The sequence below is a fragment of the Hakea prostrata genome, chromosome 2 (genome assembly GCF_041222555.1).
Source record: "Hakea prostrata isolate BN-2017 chromosome 2, UWA_Hpros_2, whole genome shotgun sequence".
NCBI classification, from domain to species: Eukaryota; Viridiplantae; Streptophyta; class Magnoliopsida; order Proteales; family Proteaceae; genus Hakea; species Hakea prostrata.
Window position 1 is genome coordinate 56,182,383 of NC_142601.1, and position 18,462 is coordinate 56,200,844.

The following is an 18,462-nucleotide window of genomic DNA, read 5'->3' on the forward strand; positions in this document are numbered from 1 at the left end:
AATATTAAGTGTCAGAATTTTGCCGAAAGTCTCAATTCAATGAACTCAATTCTCAATTTATTTCTCCATGAATAATTCACAATGTCAAATGAAGAAGTGAGATCATTTAAGCAGAAATGACTGGGGCCCAGAGCATCTCTTCTTCTTTTTTTTCATTCATTTTCAGTTCTCCGGTCACCAACTCAAGGTGTACAAAATCATAACCAGTCCCGAACCCAGGACATACCCATGGAAGGTTGGGCTTTTAACCGCTCTACTAAATCGGGTATTTTTAGGCAGGCAGAGGATTAGATCCATTTAATCCTGAACTTAGATGAGAATTTTAATCTTAGACATTCAACTAGCATTTTTTAGGTGTCATTCTCTTGTGTTGCACTGTTATGTATGGCAAATAATTTTTTCCCAATTAGATTAGGCAGGTGTGCTTACCTTATTATATGCAGCTAAAGATGTTTTTCAAATGAAAATAAAACTAGCACAAAAATTTATTGGGAGAATTACATGATTAGCTATTTTTTAGGTTATCTATTATAAAACTAATTAAAACATTGGTTTTTAATCTCTTTTAGCTGGATATTTTCACCCCTAAACTAGTCATAATGACACATTAGGCAACCGTTAAATCCATAATAAAAAATAAAAAAAAAAAAAAAAAAGAACAGAGAAGTTGGGCTTGGAGGAAGAAAATAATAGTGACTTAATATGTTGGTATAATTAGGATTAGAAGTAAAAAAAATATCTAAATAAAATGAAAAATCACTCATTTGATTAGTTTTCCCCCCAAAGATTAGCTTAGGGCCTGTTTGGTTACTTGAGTCTGTAGATTTCAAAAATTTAGAGATTTTAAATCTACAGACTTCAAATGATTTCAAAAATTTAGAGATTTTAAATCTACAGACTTCAAATCTCTAGAGTCATGGTTCATAAAATTAACTGTTTGGTTAGTTTGAATTTTTGGAATGAAACTTTTAGATTTATCCTTAAAAATTATTTATTGAATTATGGTTTAAATGTTTAACGCTTTGATAGAATGGGTGAAATCTATGGATTTCACCTCATACCCATAAATCTACAGATTCACACAACCAATCCGATTAAAATCTCATTTTTAAATCAAAAGATGTTCAAACTATGGATTCACTGTATCCGGAAAAAATCCATCCGGATATTTTCGGTATCAATTTTCATTCTTTATTATGCCTATTTAAAAGAAATAAGTACAAGAAATCATTATTGGTCAAGAATGAAAAATTGTTTAGTGAATTTTATCAAAAATAAATTATGAAATGAAAAATAAGTTTGGTGTCAAAATAAAAAATTATTAGTAAATAATAGTGAGCAAGTGATAAAAGACAGAAAATATATGGATTTCACTAAAAAAAAATATGTATTGACTATTTTACCCTCATCTTAACTATAAAATTTTAAGTAGACTTTTGCATAAATAAAGAAAATAAAATTCTCACTATAATTCATAATAGTCAAAAAGTTCATTATGGAGTAAGAAAATATAGTGACTTAATATTTTAGATAAAAATAAAACTGATTTAATAGAAGCCAAACAAATCTAAATATAATGAAAAACACTTCATAATTGGAATGATAATTTCCCCGATCCCATAGATTAGCTTAAGTAACCCTAAAGTGAATTTTGATTTTTTTTTTAACTGAGACATTAACTGGTTATTATTTTTGTAAAGTAAAATAAATAAAATCACTAATCATATAAAATGCCTTTAATTGCTGACATGGCAGCTATGTCATTTAGCCTCTTTCTGCCCTTCTCCAGCTCCACCTACGCTAGCATCGTCTCTTCCGGTATTCAGCGAGGGCGTATGAATTAGTAAGAGAAGAAGAACGACGAAACGTTCGCAAAATAAAGGGAAAGAAGGGCAGAGGACAGATGACAGTCGACGACGAGAATTCTATCTACGTGGGGGGACTACCTTACGATTCCACTGAAGAAACCCTTCGTGAGGCCTTCCATTATTATGGCTCCATCATCGCTGTTAAGGTCTCTTCTCTCTCACTAATTTCTTCTGTTGAGTTTTTAATAGTTTTCTCAAGGTTTAGCTTCTTATATCTTCACTAGGGTTTTAGGTTTTAGGGTTTTGCGCGTCCTTAGTGTTGTTCCTATAGTAGTTCCTTACCAGTGAACTCAAAGTCGGAATTTCTCATCATCTGCTTTGGATTCTAAGATTAATCTGTCTTTTAAGTTTGAGGTTCTTGTTTGATATAATTTCCTCAGCTTGAACCTTGTAATGTGGTGTTCTTGATAAGTTTCTCATTTACTTAACATCGGACCTAATATATTTCTCTAAGTGTTGTAATGCGTTTCTCCCGACAGAGTTGAACGGCATGGGATTGTCCCTTTTAAGCTTATGGTTTAGTCTGTTTGCAGAAATATATGATATGTCTTGCACTGTTGCTGACAGTTTTGTTAGTTATCTGCTATTTTTGGATTAAGCTATTTGCCGCTAATCCGTTTGCAGGTAATTAATGATCGTGAAGTCGGTGGGAAGTGCTATGGCTTTGTTACTTTTACAAATCCTAAATCTGCGGATAATGCCATCCACGAAATGAATGGCAGGGTATGTCCTCTTTTTTCCCTTGATTTGATTATGATGTATCTTGGTACTCCTTCTTCTGCTTTGAGGTATTGATGAGTAGGTTGGTACATAAAGCAGATTCTCGAATTTATACCTTGCATTTGAGTTTTACACCTGTGATTATGTGGAGCTTTTGATTAGACCATTGGTGGTCGGGTTGTAAGAGTAAATGAAGTGAAGGCTCGAGGTGGAAGACCAAGTTTCCATCGTGAAAATTTCCGTCGGGATTCTGAGAGGGATGTGGAATGGGACAGAGGCAGAGATCGAGACAGGAACTATGATGATGATCGGGACCGTTATCGTGATCGATACAATGATAAGTCTAGAGACCGTGATCACAACCGAGAAAAAGAACCTGAGCGATTACGTGATCATGATCGAATGAGAGACCGTTTCTTGGATCAAGATCGAGACCAAGATCTGGAAGAGAATGAGCGTAACAAGACCCATGATCCTGAATGGGATCGAGACTATGATAGGGAGATGGATAGTGATGATCATAATAAAAGCAAGGACACGGATAAAAATCTGCATTCAAGGATTCGGAATGGGTAAGCATATTTATTGTTTATTCTCTTGCATGTTTTATTTTCTCAAGAGGAGGAAGCTTTCTTTGTCAACCCAATTGTTGTGATAGGCAAAAGACACAATAATAGATACAGTTTGCTTGGATGCCACTATCTGACAAAGAATCTTTCTGAGTTTGTGTTACAATGACACATATAGTTAGATAGTGCAAGTGATTGGTTCTGTATTGATTCAATTTTAATGCAATATAGTTATGCTTTTAAACTCATCATTTGGTATACTTTTTTTGTTCTTCTTCCACTGAAATAGCATCTGCATTTACTGAAAAGATAAGATCTAGCCTTGGTACAACTGTACAGTTACAAATCAGTGGTGCTTGAATGGCTGGTGAAGAGGCATGAGAAAACATTGAAAAATGAAGTTGTTCCCTAGTCTTGTCATATATCAACCTTTTCTTTTCTTGTCAGTCTTCCTACAGAATGATCATGTGTCTTCTCAGAATAGATAGAGGAAATATGAGTATCTAGAATTCTGGATAAAATGGGCAAACCTTGAATAGTAATTTTCTTAGTGATGTTGATATTAGTTTAACTCTTCTCCCAAAACCAGAAATACGTCATGTCAATGGGTAACATAACTTGAATAGGAATCACTTACAGAGATCTAGGTAGGATTTTGATCCTTATGCCACTCCCAAAATACATTGCATAAATGGATGAACTTAGAAATTTCATTTTCAAAGTTTCTTAGTCATTCAAAACTAAAGAGGAGAAGCACAAGGATCTATTTTCCAATTTTTTTTGTCTTTAAAATATCTTCAATATTTCCCTTTAAATTTGACGAGAAATCTTTTAGTGATAATTTGATTGCTCCTTCATTGTTCCACCATGTTCTATAAATATCCATTACAGTTTTTGTTCATTAAAAACGAAAGCTGCTAATATCTGTTATTACTTGATGTCAAAGGCTAGTATGTTGCTATTTATGGCTGATATCTGGCATGAATTATATATTCAAAAAGTCTTATATGTATGTTTTAATTACAGCTGTGAAACAATATTGCCCCCCTACCCGGACTTTGGTTGCATGGAAGCCTTCGGCTCTTGGTTCACCTGTGAACCAATATTATTTTTATCCGTTTTCAGCATGAAGTATACCTTTACTTCATTACGCTTCCTGTTTAACTTGCCAGTTCTCGTCTCAGTGATCGAAAAAGTAGGGAGCTGTCATCAAATTCCAGTGATGATTACAGTGGTCAGGTAAGTTTTAGATATTTAAAGGTATATAGCTATATATTTGCATTCTTGGCACTAGACACATTTTTTTTGTTTCTCAACCTCCTTACTGTGGGTTTGTGTATTAGATAAAAGAGCAGATGGAAATATCCAATCAAAAGCGCGAGGAGCTAGAAAAGGAGGTGTGACTTCTATTTTATTCTATTACTAGCACGAATGTCTTGTCCTTTTCATACAAAGGTTGATTAGAGAGTTTGATGCTTTGGTAGCCATGTTCTTTACATGATTATTTACATTTGGAAACCCAGTAAAATACGTGCACCCCAAAATTCTGATTTTTGAGATCTATGACAAAGAAAAACAATGAAGTTGGGTTGAGTGGTACAAAGATGGCCTGTAACTGAGAAACAACCATAGTTATTGAGGTGGCAAGCCGACCAAGGCATTAGAGAAGGTCCAACACCAAGGGGATAAGAAAGCACTGAAGGAGTTTGTATGCCTAGGCATTGCCTTTATAACTATGGGAACAACACATATATGAGGAGGGATTTATTAAATGACAAGAGTGAGGATGACTAAGGTTGAAATAACTATATTTAAGAAAATATTGGAAAATGAGAGAGATATTTAAGCTGGTTCAGGCTTGTTCATATAAAACCATTTTATGCACCTAAAAAAGAGATATCTTATTAATTCTGTTGATAAGAGGACAAGGATAAGGAATAACATTACCATGGTTAAAGGGCGAATGTTTAATGCTTAACAAGCAAAACCTGTAACTGACTCCAAATGATTAGAATGAGGCTTGGTGAGTTTTAGCACAAGGAAATCATAATGAGAGCATAAATTGTTGTGATTTCTGATTGAATTTCAAAGCGAGTATCGAAATGTTCTTTATCCTCTAGACTTTTGCTAACAGAAAGTGCTTGCACTTTTAGTTTATTGTAAAACACTTAACATCATTGTAGTTGTTTTTCAATGATGTCTTTTTATAATTGTGGGCATAAAGAAAAGAAAATGTTCTGGCTTCCAGATATTACAAATTGAAGATAAGTTAAAAGAGAAAGAGCAATTGGTGTCAGATTTGCGGAAAAAATCTCTGGTAAGCTTGTTCGTGTTCTTATTTCTCTGTAGTATTGTTTTATTGTAGCATTTTTATTTAAATTCATAGATAACTATTTGATTTTCTAAGTAAGTTGTCTGATGATGGAAATAGAAAGTGGAGGATACCTTGGCCACTGCAAAGAAGCTAACTTCTCAGCGGCAGATGCAGTTGACCAATGTAACTATGTACTTTTGATGTCTTCATGGTTTACGCTTTTATTTTATGGTCCGTTGCTCAGATATGATTCTTTCCATCTTCATGTATTTGTACAGCTGCACAGATGTTTTCTGCAAGTAAGAGATTATACTGGGAAGCTAAAAGCAAGTGAGCAGGAGCTTCAGGTTAGTTTCTTCTTTTTTCACTATTCTAATTGTAATTTCCTTATGTACCCAGAACTAGCATGACTGAATTTGATATTTACATCTATAGGACAGGTTGGAACTGAATCTTGTCATTGTGTATTTATATGTTATCCGATTTATTATTGATAGGCCTGCATGGTACATGAAGTTGTGTCCCCCCCCCCCCCAACAACAAAAAAAAAAATAAAAATAAATGAATAAACAGAAGACTGTAATTATTACATGGTGTTTGAAACTACTGAAATTTGCTTTGCAGTCCCCTGCCATTGTGTCCCTCCCACCCCCCCCCCCCTCATGTTATGAAAAGTACAATATGTTCCAAAGTATAGAGATGAGGTTAACTATTGTTAATTATGTCAAAGGTTGGCGTTTACTAATTAGTAGTGGCCAAATAATAAATTCTGGTGCAAAGTTAAAACTGGATTTGATTCTGCTCGTGTGGAAGCCTTCAGCACCGGGTTTGCTCCTTAGGTTGGTGGTGCTATGAAAACCCCAGGTGGTTTCATGGTGCCTTGATACCTGGCTAATCATAGCATGAATGTACATAAGTGAGGGGTTTGATGTAAAATTATCGGACTTTGGCATTTTAAGATGTAAAATTATCAGACTGGTCAAAAGTTGTTTGTAGACACAGACGAGAACCAGGTCCATATGTGATTTTGGTCTGGTAGGATAATCAGGGAGTAATCTGGGTTGACATAGGTAATCTTTTATTTTATTCTGCTATATTCAGGGAGTTAGGAACATAGGAAATTATCTTTCTAGTTTCCTTTCCGAAGTTCACTCAAGCTTTGTCATTTAAATGTAGTTTATTTTTATAAATACGTTAGCAACCCAATTTAATGATGAAGATTCAATTTTGGTTTTCTGATTTTATTGTTTGCCAGTGATCTATGCAGCTTGGCTGTTGTCCCTCCTCTACCCCTATCCCACCCTTTATTTCTTCTTCCCTCTTTGTTGATTCCTGACTTATTCTTCTCTGTATTATCTCTCTTCACTTAATTTTTTGTGTCTTCTTTTTTTTATTTTTTTATTTTTCTTTCCTTCTGTTCTCTAACAGTCTCATCTCTTCTTGTTCTACCTTTAAGTCCTTTTGTCCTATTTTATTATTGCTCTGTTTTGCTTCTGTTTCACGACTGGCACCAGTAATCACTAATCAGTTGCAAAGAGTTGCTTCAGACTCTGTAGTGGGTCATTGGTTCTCTTTTTTCCTTTTTCCTTTTTTAAACTATTAATTTTCCTCCCTGAGCTGGACCATTACCCTAGGGCAACTCAAATCCTAGATTATCAGTCCTGAAGTCCTGTCCTGTGGTGAGATACCCAACCTGAACAAGAACTGAACTTCCAACCACTGCCTAAGTCAGTGCAGGAATTTTCTTACGGTTATTGCCCAAGAATTATCCAAAGTCTTGAGTCTTGGCTATCAACCCCAAAGTTCCATCCTGTGTTGACTATCCAACTCAATCCGAGCTGAACCTTAACTACTGCCCAGGTTGATGACAGGAATTTCCTATGGTAATTGCGCAAGGACTCAAAGCCTAGACTAGGAGCCCCTGAAGTCCTCTGCTGTTGTACTGAACCTGTAACCACCAGCTGAAGGAATTTCCTGTGATTACTGAATCTGATTATTTGGCTAATTATTATATGTATTCACTGGGGCTGAGGATTAGAAGATTACACTAAAATCTTGAGTCAATCTGTGACCATAGGAGGGAGCCTCCAAAAGACGAAGCTTCTAGTATACTGCCATAGCTATACATTATTGTAAAGTTGAAGAAGGTACTGTACTACTGTGCATCAAATTTACAGATAAGCCCTTACTAATATCATTATGTTATTCTTACATTATTAATTTTTTCCAAACTTATCACCAGCCATTTTATTCCAAGTCTGTTTCCTATTACAAAAAGACCCTAAAAACTGTTTTTTGTAATTACATTTTTTCCAGCACCCCCTAAAATTGAGTTATTTAATTTTCATGGCCCGTAGCAAACGCACCATCAAGGTTATTGAACACATGATCACATCAAATTGCTGTGACAATGGAGTGGACCTTCTGGGATTCAGTTTCCGAAGTCTAATTCTAGCCAGCCATTCCAACTTCACTGAATCAGAATGAGCTCTGAGTGTGCTTCTGGCACAGTGGATGCAGCTTTCTATGCAGAGGCAGTAAGACCAAGGAGGTCTTGGGTTTGAACTTCCATCCCTCTAGACCTTCCCCCCCCCCCCCCCCCCCTGTCTTCCCATCCCCTGGGCCTATCGGCCCCCAGTCCTTGTGACTGGTTTGATGATGACCACAATAAGGAAGAGCTTAAGTTTGGGTCTTTTAGGCTTCATGCCCCCCCCCCCCAAAAAAAAAATCCCCTGGGCCTATGGACCCCCAGTCCTTGTGACTGGTTTGATGATGACCACAATCGGAAATAAATAGCTTAAAGTTTGGGTTTCTAAGGCTTCATCCCCCCCCCCCCCCCAAACCTGGTAGTTATTTGTTTTTGGAATATTTATAAATTTCTGAAGGGCTCAAAATCACATCTTTAAGTAGATGCTTTTAAACCTCAACAGTGATGAATGCCATGATTACTGCCAGTCCTTTTGGTTGTATGTTCTCCATCCTGGGTTCAGTAAAATATCCCTGTTGTGTTTAAACTAGTCTTTATTTATTTTTTATTTTTTTTTTTGGGGGGGGGGGGGGGGGTTGGAAAGTGTCATAATGTTATGTAACCTCCCCACCCCATGCATGCAAAGAGGCTGTTTCCCCGCTCATACCCACAACCACTAGGCTGTATGCATGGATATACAGACATCAAATAATGTGCTTTCTTTTAATTCTAAACAGGTTCTTGTTGATACGACAATGGCAGAAGATGGTATGGGTGATTATGCTTCTTGAAAATGTCATCATTCACATTAATTGCAAGGCATGCCATGACAACTTCCGGTCGAATGATCTTGTGCTGTATGAAGCATCTTATAATTATGCCTTCAGGCTGTGATAATTTGTAGATTTCTTTATCTTTTGGCCCATTTGGACATTCTTGTTGTCGACTCAGACAGCTTCTTGGATGGTTTTCTGTGATTGAATGTTTTTTAGTATTAAAGAACGATGTTGTTATCTTCTGTTGGATGATATCATGGGCGTTGGATAGGATCTCCCAGTGCGACTGACAACTTCTTGGTTGGTTAATACTTTATAGTGATTGAATATTTTTAACTTGGGAACTAGATTCTTTTGGTGATATTAAAGAACAATGTTCTCATCTCTCAATCAAGGGGGTTGGATTGGATCTTCCAGTGCTTCTGGATTTCACCCCTGGAAACCTCACTTCTGTCGGAATATTTCCTTATCATGCACAAAGTCGCACGTTTTTTTCTCAAAGCACAGAAGCAACCATCCATAAACAAAAATGACCAAAATTTTCCCGTCAGTATGGCAGATTGGATGCAGAGTGTGCAAACAGGAATAAAATAATTGGGTTAGGGTTAGGGTTCTTTGGCTTGCTAGGGTATGCATACCCCCAAAGTGATTTATATATTTATGTTGTGCTACGCAAGCATGCCTCCTTCCAAAATACCATAGCTTACCTTTTTTCCAGACTGCACTGACCGGTGCCTTTTGGACCATTCATTCTTAAGGTTTGGTGTATTCTTTTCTCATTCATGGTAGAAGGAATACTTATTCTCAAAAAAGCATGACCTGAAAATTGTGCCCACTTGGTGTTTCACTGTCACATCCTGTGGCCCCAAAATTTGGTTCCAGGAATTTTCTATTGTCTTAAGAATGGCTTAGAGCAAAGCCTGGAGAAGGGGGATGGTCGAGAAGCATGAAATTTGTTCTTTTTGGTCTGAAGCATGGATGTGTCAGAAAGAATTATAAGTTGATAATTGATCTTCTGTATTAATAATGTATATGAGAGAGATCTCTAGGGTTTAACAGATTAGATCGAATCAGATTGGAACCAACCAGTGTTTGTTGAATGCCTTTTTAGGGTTTTGAAATCACCTAGGTTTGAGACTCTTTTGAGTAGGGGATGAGTGAGTTACTGAGGGGTCCTTGATCCTGATTGGTTGTGGAGGGTTGAAGGTGGTCCATTGATTTCAAAATCAAAGCTTCCTCGAGTTCCATTTAGTAAGTAACGTGGGGGTGACAAAGCTAAGCTTGTCAACTTTGGATCAGGTTCTTTCCAATTGGTTTATCTTCACTCCTTTATCATCTGTTACTTACTTTCTGACTAGTTTTACAGCTTAAAAGCCGCGGATATCAAAACTTGCAGTCCCACGAACATGTCTACTTCCTAAAAGGACAGAATAAACACTAAAAAGACAGGTAAAGTATTCCAAATATCCAATTGCAGGTTATAAATTAGGAATCAAAGTGAGGGCAAATCCGTCACTTAAAGAGGAAAAATGACAAAACCACCGTAAGAAAAAAAGAAAAGAAAATCCAAACCTCAGTTTTCCTCATCCAACGTCCACTACTTGTCAGAGTATCAAACCACGTAACAAAAGTTGGAAAATAAAACTTTTGCCAACAAACAAACACTCACTTTTCCTATTTCTGCCCTCAGGCTCAGTATTGAGATTGAGACTCCAAAGTCCAAGGGAAAATAAGACAAAAATTAAAAAAAATAAAAACATGGAAAGTGAATTCCTAGAACTTGAGAGTGATTTCACTGCCATTGCTTTCTTCTCCATCGTCTCTAAGTGAAGCCAAACCCTTCCTTTCTCTTTCCCTCTCCCTCTCCCTCTCTCTCTCTCCACCACCACCATTACCAGCTCCACCACTACCATTCTGATCACCACTGTCACCTTTGTTCCAGCTACCACTCTCTGACTTGCCATCTTCGATGCTTTCGGATCCATCTCCGACCGGTCTTCCGTCGGACTCCGGTGAGCTGTGTGTCTGAGAAGAGGCCTTGTAGATGTGTTGGTAAGGTTGGAGGGTGTGGTGGTGCAACTGACCATGGTGAGGTGGTAGTGGCGGTGGAGGATAGAAGTCTTGTGGCACCGCTGGAGCACAGTAATGGGTTGAAGCATGGGACACAGCAGGGTGAGTGCCGTAGATTGCTGGGCCCGCACCGTGTGCTGCTGCTGCTGCCGTTGCGTACTCCGGTGGAACCCAAATCCCTCCTAACACCACCAGCTGCGGTGCTGGTGCTCCTGCTGCTTGTGGACTTGGGCTTGGCCTCCTCGTGTGCAGTCTATATTTCTGTTATCAGAATTGAAGAAACAAAATTAATATCAAATTTTCACTATTCAGACCGTTGTGGTATAATGTCATGTGTCTAATAGGCCCTTTGGTGTATAGGTGTTAGATTGAACCAACTTGTATCAGAGATTAAAGGTCTTGACCTTAGCTCGGTTAGGAGCTTTTGGCTCAAAACGAACCTAACATACAAACCAAGTACCAACTGAAAGTGTAAGTTTACATGGGCACACGTGAGCCCTGTTCATGCATCTTTTCTTTTGCATGTTTCGTCATACTACAGGAACTCATATAGACACAGAAGAGTTTTTTTTTTTGGGTTAATTAAATTACCTGTAAATGGCTCTTAACTTCATCGTTGGTGAGACCATCAACCTTCATCAACTCTCTGATTTGCTTTGGTGTGGCAACTGTGTTCACATTTAACCAGATAATAAGAATCATATTATAAATAGTAGAAAGAATATTTTTCTTTATTTGATTATTGTTTTACCAAGAAAAGAGAAAGAAGAAGATGAGAAAGATACCTTGAGAGCCACCAAGCATTTGAAGGGCATTGACAAAGCGTCGGTGCAACTCAGGAGACCAACACCTTCGTGCCTTCCTATGAGTCTGTGTTGTATTAGTTGCTTGTCCCTCTGGAGAATTTGCAGTAGTTCCCTTAGCTTGCTCCGTCGTTGTTGCACCATTGCCACCAGCCTTACTGGGATTATCTCTCCTAGATGAGCAAGAGACTCCATTATCAGCTTCACTGCATTTCTTATCTTCCATTTCTTTCTCGGTTGTGGCAAGAGCTAATTCTGGAAGAACTCTTAAAGGAGTTGGACTTGCAGTACATGTGTTTCTATCTTTAGAGAAAGGAAGAAAAGCTCCTCCGCCTCCTCCATTTCTTCCTTTGTTATCCAAAGCTAACTTGGGACTCATGATAAGACCATGATCGATTTCTTTTGGAGCTGCTGTTGCTACTACTACTGTTGTAGCACCTCCTTGTTGCTTGTTCCCATCGTTTGATTGACTCCATAACTGTGCTGTCGTCATCCAACTAGCTTTCTCTGATACATTCGATGCCTTATCTGATCCTTCGGAGCTTGAGTTCTTAATTGGTATGAACTCTTCAAGAACCGGTCTAGGCCCTTGGTTTGTTCGGAAGGTCTGTAACTGCTGCCGATATGCCTCCATAGCTGAACAGAAAAAGAGAACCATTCATATTCATTAAGATTCGTGATTTTATTTGAATCCTTATGAAGATACACCCAATATAAATTTCTCACTTCTTTCAAGGAAAAGAAAAAGAGAACCAACCACGCAAAGCAAAGCAAAGTTATAGTAACCTTGCGTGCACTTTGTTATTGAATCTAATTAAGTTAACATTTTAATACATTTGAGAATAATATGGGTTTTTGAGAAAATTGAATTAATTACCATTGGTGAGAAGTTGCATGCAGAGAGGTAGCTCGCGCTTGAATGCATCTATCTTGAGCCTTTCTTCCTCGAGACAAGCTAGGAAATCTTCAAGTTTCTGGGTTTGGTCGACTTGATCTCCAAATGACTTCACCACCATAGAGTAGCTGTGGGGTTTGCAATCTAGGCTAAGATCCGCAGGAGAACCCATATCCTCTCTGTGTTTGATTCTTGATAAAAAAAAAATTTCCTCCTCTATTGAATCTATTCTATTCTATAAAGGTTCAACGTTCATGTTCCAGGATGAATAGAGATGTTGTGGTGGTGGGCACTATGATGATGAAGAAGAAGAAGAAGAAGAAGAAGAAGAAGAAAGGAGGAATTAGAGGAATTGGAGGTAGTGATGGTGGGGAAGATAAGAGAAAGTGATCAGATAGAGAGGAGAGATGTTGTTTGTGAACACAAGGAGGATCGAGAACTGGGGGGGGATCGTCTTCTTTTTAGAGCTGAATTCGAGGGAAGGGTGGAAGGGAATAAAGTAGGGTTTTGAGAGAGGAAAAGGAAAAGCAGGAGATAAAGCAAAGGGATGGTAACTTCTTGCAAAGAACAAAGGAGAAAAGCTAATTCCGGGTTCTGAGAAGGAATCAAGGATGGTCAGTGAAGAAGCGGTCATGTGCTTAGAGACTGGTTTTAGAACCTTTAAGTGCCATCTTTGTACGATTTCGAACCTCCATTAAAAAACAAACATGATTCTTCTTCTAATAAATACTACCATTCGTCCTCCTTGTAAAATCTTTGAAACTTAGGTCTAAGTCGTCTATCATTCTTAGTAAAAGTGGTCGTATAATTCTTTGACCCTTAATACTATTGTTGATTTTCAAATTAATCTTCTTGTTGGAAAAAAGGTAAATTTTGTTAATTTAGATCTTTAGATCTTCCCAACTTTGATGCTCGATCGTGTGGGTCATCATAATCCCAAATCACTTCCGTACACTCGATCTCAAATGTAGAAATACACTAATTCTAAGGTCATGCAAAACCTTCTACCATGCATTTCACACGTATAGCTAGGGAGAATTACTTGATACATTTTAGCCGCTAAAATCCGAGTTGGGACCTTCTACCTCTTAGGTAGATGTCAGTGCTATCAATGCATTTCTCCATCAAATATTAGGAGCGGGGTCAACCTTTGAATTTTGGCTGAACAAATTAGAAGTGAACCCTTTTCTCATATGTGATGAAAAAGTTTGAGGAGTCTAGCATGTACGTATTGACGTCAAGGTAAAGGATAGAATCAAGCAAAAAACAAAATGACTGTTCAAACTAAACCGAATCAAATTGAACTGATTGACACCTTTATCCTCATATATTGTTATCGAAAATTTTGATTGGATAGTGGAACTTAAAAGGAATGCGAGGGGATAAAATGTACCTATGTGAGATTATTCTCTCAATAATACAAATGGTATCAAATGAGAATAAACAACAAACTTAATATAATGAACGGAAGTGGTCATTCATTCCATCAGGTCAAATTCAAGGAAGCAAATGTCTGTGACACGTGTCAGAAGCATATAATACTAGTGTAAATTAAACCTTCTCTTCCTTAGCAACCAACAGATGGTACAAAAATAACCATATCCCTAGTAAAGGAAAAGCTTAAAAGTGAGTATTTAGAGGATTTTACGTATATGTTAAATTATAAAATAAGCTGATTCTGCCATGATTTAATAAAAGAGGTAGAAAAGAAAGAAAAGAGGAAAAATAAAAGCTTGAAAAAGGGCATATACCACATATTTAGCTTACTAGAAAAGAAGAGCTGTAGAGACATATTCAAATCTGGATTAGAATCTATTCACCATTCACCTTTCTTTTTTTATCTTAAAAAGTGGTATATAACTATGCTTCATTTTATGTACCTCTCTAGAATATCTATATGGAATTTCGAACCTCCTCACCTCACCTCAACCTGACATCTTCTTCATCGATCAACTAGTGAAATTTTTCTTCTTCTTTTTTTCTTAGTTTCTTCTTTTAATTTTTGACAGAATAATATATTTGTATCCAAGTAAGGAATATCATAGTTCCAATTCTACGATTGTAAAATAAGGAGACAGCCCAGAAAAGCTTAAAGATGGAAACCCACCAAAAAGAATACAAAAGAGGACTATGAGGTGGGAATCTTCTTCTGCTACTTAACTTTAGTGAAGTGGGTAGGAAGGTAACAAAGATTCTCTCTTAGTTTGAAGGCTTTTCTACCTTAGTTTTAGTTTCATCATCTCAACTGGTTCAGGTTAACAAGTTCCTGGGTTCAACCCTAAATCTCTTCTTGAATCTCTAGAAACCTTAAACTGGACCAGTTTCTTCTATTTCTTTTCTCCTATAATTTCATCCACATGAGGAAAAGGAAGGAATGATTTAAAAGAAGTAGAAGAAGAAGAAGATAAACTGAAATTTGAATCGAATTCCCTGTGCAATAATTAAGGAGATAAGAGTTAAGAGTTTGGTTTTTTTTGTTCTGTTTGAGTCTTCTGCTACAAGACTCCAACATGAACCTTTTTCTTCAGATTCTCTCTTCTCTCTGTGAGAGTCTTTCTTTCTTTCTTTCTTTCTTTCTTTCTTTCTTTTTGTGTGACCCACTATTCTATGTCGTCTTTGTATTGTGTTTTCAGCAGCGAGTTTGAAGAAAAGATTCTCCTGATGACACCTGTAGTGATATTCTCCATTCCCCATTCCCCATATCGTCCTTGTTGAATATCCCTTTTGTCTGCAACTCCAATAACGAGGGAATATTCTTTTTGATTGGAATTGATAAGCGTGAAAAATCGAAACCGAGGAGAGAGGGCCTTAAGTTGCGGCTATTTGGGTGGGCTTTCAGCTCTGAGAATTTGAACTTCAAACTCCACCTGACCCCTCTTGCCTTCACCATTCTCCATCGCTTCTTCTGTTATGAATTATGATTTATCCCTTTCCTGAACCATCACCTTCATCCAAATTTATTTTGTTCTGATTCGTTGTGGTTGAAAATATGAATTTGAAGTTCTCTCAGAGTGATTAGAACCGGATGATGCTGTTGCTGCTGCTGCTGATAATGACCTTGAAAGATCTGGGCATTCAATTATATTGATTCTTCTCACGAGGGTGTATATGCATGCGTTCAAACTCGGATCAAATTGATTGGTATGAATCTAAGAACCAAAAACGATGATAGCATCCGTTTGTTTGAAGTAGGGTGAGAAAAAGTAAAATTTCCATGAAATTTCAAAGCATGACTTTCTTACCTATATGCTGATGTGGCATATTATTTGTCCCACAAGTCCTGCTAAATTTCTGGAAAAGTGAGGAAAACAACAAAAGTATGACCATATTTAAAATTTGTTCGTAATTTTCTTGTTTTTAATTTTCCACCCCACTACATGTAGGTCTCACATGTTTATTCTCTTTTTTTTTTTTCTTGCCTAATTTCTACAAACAAACAATGCCTTGGGTGAGTAGTTTGGATTCCTTTCGTGGAAGAAATCTGTCAGCTTAATAAGTTATAGAATTAAGTCATATTTCCTCCAAAGAGAGGAACCAATGACATTAGTGTTAGCTCTCATATCAAATGTTAGGTATTTGACAAATGCGTCAAAACCTCTGAAATTAATAGAACGAGTTGAGTCAAGCACTTTACTAGTTGGCCGAATCTTATACCCATAGTGGATCCTATTAAGCATATATAACATAGAAATATGAATTTACCATCCCACCCTCTATGAAATAGATATCTTAATGGCCCAGAAAGTGGGATAGTAACTACATTCCGGATAAGGGTATCAATGGGTACGGTTTCGGTAATTCGGTACTATTTCAGTATGTTACCAATTTTGAATATCGAAAATCAGAACTGTACTGAACCGAATTTACAAGGTACGGTACGGTTTCAGTAATTGCAAAAACAGTTCTGTACACTTTCGGTATTAAATCGGTGCGAGAAAAAGGTTTAAACACGCTATCTAGTGCTATACAATTTTAGTATGAATGAATCCATGCCACTTTTGTTATTATTTTATTAAGATTCTAATAAAATTGCCATCAAACAATCGATAGAATATAATATTAATAGAGACAAAACAAGTAAATCTAAGAAGATGAGTAAATGACGAAACAAAAAACTAAAACAGGAAATTAGGGATAGGGTAAAGGTAAAGTGTTTCAATTGTAAAATTAAATTTATATTCCTTAATTTCGTGCAGTACTAATTCGATATGATTTCGGTACATACCGATGGTATGAGTACCTAAAACCAGAATTGTACCGAAGAAATTCAGTTTCAGAATATGAAGTTTGAACGGTGCGGTATGGTGAGTCTTAGATGGCATGATTAAACGGTTTCGGTACATAATTGACACCCTTATTGCCGGATACGAATGTAATTTGGGCTGCGCAATCTCAAAAAGAAGCCCATATTCCTGTGGGTTTCAACTTTCAAGCTTCTTAATTGGTTGTTTAGGCATTGTCCAGATAAGCTACATGGAACACAAAAGTAAAAGCGCTGAAACTTTACTTACACAATTATTATTAAGTAAATTGTATTTAAAGGAAAATTCTTGGCTTATCAACTTGATAGTTTAAATCTGCACGAACAGAAAGATTCGATTAGGCTTTTAGGAAAGCCCAATGATGGATACATTATGGGCTGTAAGGCTTGTTCTCCTCATCTCAATCCTCTCTCTCTCTCTTATTATTCACCCCAAAAAAGAATCCCCCATTTGGGTGCGATAAGGAATTTTACATTTATTCAAAATCAATTCTTGATTCATTCCTTTATTCAGAATAGATTCTTGAAATGGGCAATAGAAGGCAGCAGAACCTAATGATTTTTCTTTTCTTTTGACCGATACCCATTAAATCAATTTGGCAAAAGTTTGTTGTTTATTTCATATTATGGCTAAGCCTTTATCAAAAGAAAAACAAATTTGTTGGAATTTAACCCAAAAGAGTAATGTAAAACTATTTTGTTTTGTTGAGGAATATTTGGACTGTGGATTTGTTATATTTGCCTTCTTTATCTTTTTTGTCAAGAATTGATTCTTCGAGCCGCCATGAGATGATACACAAACATTCTTTTTCTTTATCTATTTCTTTTTTAATATGCAGTAATCTTACAACAACTTCTACGTATGAAATCGTTCATCACATCTCATCAATGCACTGCTCGACCTACGCTATTTGTCCAGAGGTTCTCTTTTCTTTTTTGTGTCCCCTTACAAAAGATGGCAAAATAATTTTTCACACCGCGTGTGGGAGGAATGGTATCATCCGCATTAAACTCATGTAATCAAAAGAAGGAAAAGAATGATAATTAAAAAGTTGATGTAAACGGATGTACGACTTACTGTCTACTAGGAAAACTTTTTTCATAAAAAGAAAAGAAAGAATAGTTCTAATTGGTGGTTATACATTATCTTATAGTTGAATGGATGATCTAAAAAATTTAACTGCTAAAATCCTTTTTATTCACACATGACAAAAGTAATATTTGTATCGACTCAACCTAGTGTTGAAGTATTTGAGTTATACCTAACTTATGTTTTAATATAGGTCAACAGATTAGTTATGTCTAACGATGTCGTGGATTTCATGAAAGATTCCATTAACTGTAGAACTTAGTGTTATTTATAAATACGAGTAAAAGTAATGAGCCGGTGGTTTTTGAATGAGGCCATCAACACAATTCAAGTTAATTTCAGCCAAACATAAGCTAAGGCTATAGATTCTTTGAAAGCTACAAAAGGATGGAGTATTTTCTTTATGTTATGTAAGAGGAAGTGGTAGTAAGGGTATAATGAATCAGCTATGCAATGCAAGAGGAGAAGCCAACATCTCAAAGTTCCTCTCTGTTAGTGTTTCTTTTTCAGTTTCAACCATTGACTAAAAGAATGCATTTTTAATGGGTAGGAATCAGAAGCAGATTAGTGGAAGAAGGAATGGAATCAGTGAATCACTTTGGTCGGCCTCTAAGAAAATTACTGCATAA

The 18,462-nt window shown here is 36.6% G+C and overlaps 2 protein-coding genes across 3 annotated transcripts; one reads left to right on the forward strand and one right to left on the reverse strand.

Moving 5' to 3' along the window:
- Positions 1-1,783: 1,783 nt before the first annotated feature.
- On the forward strand, positions 1,784-9,206 carry LOC149025053 (RNA-binding (RRM/RBD/RNP motifs) family protein). Of its 2 annotated transcripts, none has more exons than XM_089145265.1 (9): positions 1,784-2,014; positions 2,493-2,591; positions 2,751-3,160; positions 4,342-4,396; positions 4,501-4,554; positions 5,406-5,474; positions 5,589-5,654; positions 5,750-5,818; positions 8,676-9,206. In XM_089145265.1, exons 1-9 carry the CDS (start codon positions 1,904-1,906, stop codon positions 8,727-8,729), a joined length of 987 nt encoding a protein of 328 aa, XP_089001391.1. In that variant the 5' UTR covers positions 1,784-1,903; the 3' UTR covers positions 8,730-9,206. The 2 variants fall into 2 exon arrangements, with proteins under 2 accessions (XP_089001391.1, XP_089001390.1); XM_089145264.1 differs by having other exon boundaries at positions 4,330-4,396; positions 8,676-9,200.
- A 745-nt stretch (positions 9,207-9,951) lies between these two features.
- On the reverse strand, positions 9,952-13,014 carry LOC149025054 (myb family transcription factor EFM-like). The gene is made up of 4 exons (XM_089143061.1): positions 12,465-13,014; positions 11,570-12,223; positions 11,376-11,452; positions 9,952-11,045 (listed from the first exon to the last, which is right to left on the reverse strand). The coding sequence occupies exons 1-4, from the start codon at positions 12,652-12,654 to the stop codon at positions 10,488-10,490; spliced, it is 1,479 nt and encodes a 492-aa protein (XP_088999187.1). The 5' UTR covers positions 12,655-13,014; the 3' UTR covers positions 9,952-10,487.
- Between the last annotated feature and the right edge of the window lie 5,448 nt (positions 13,015-18,462).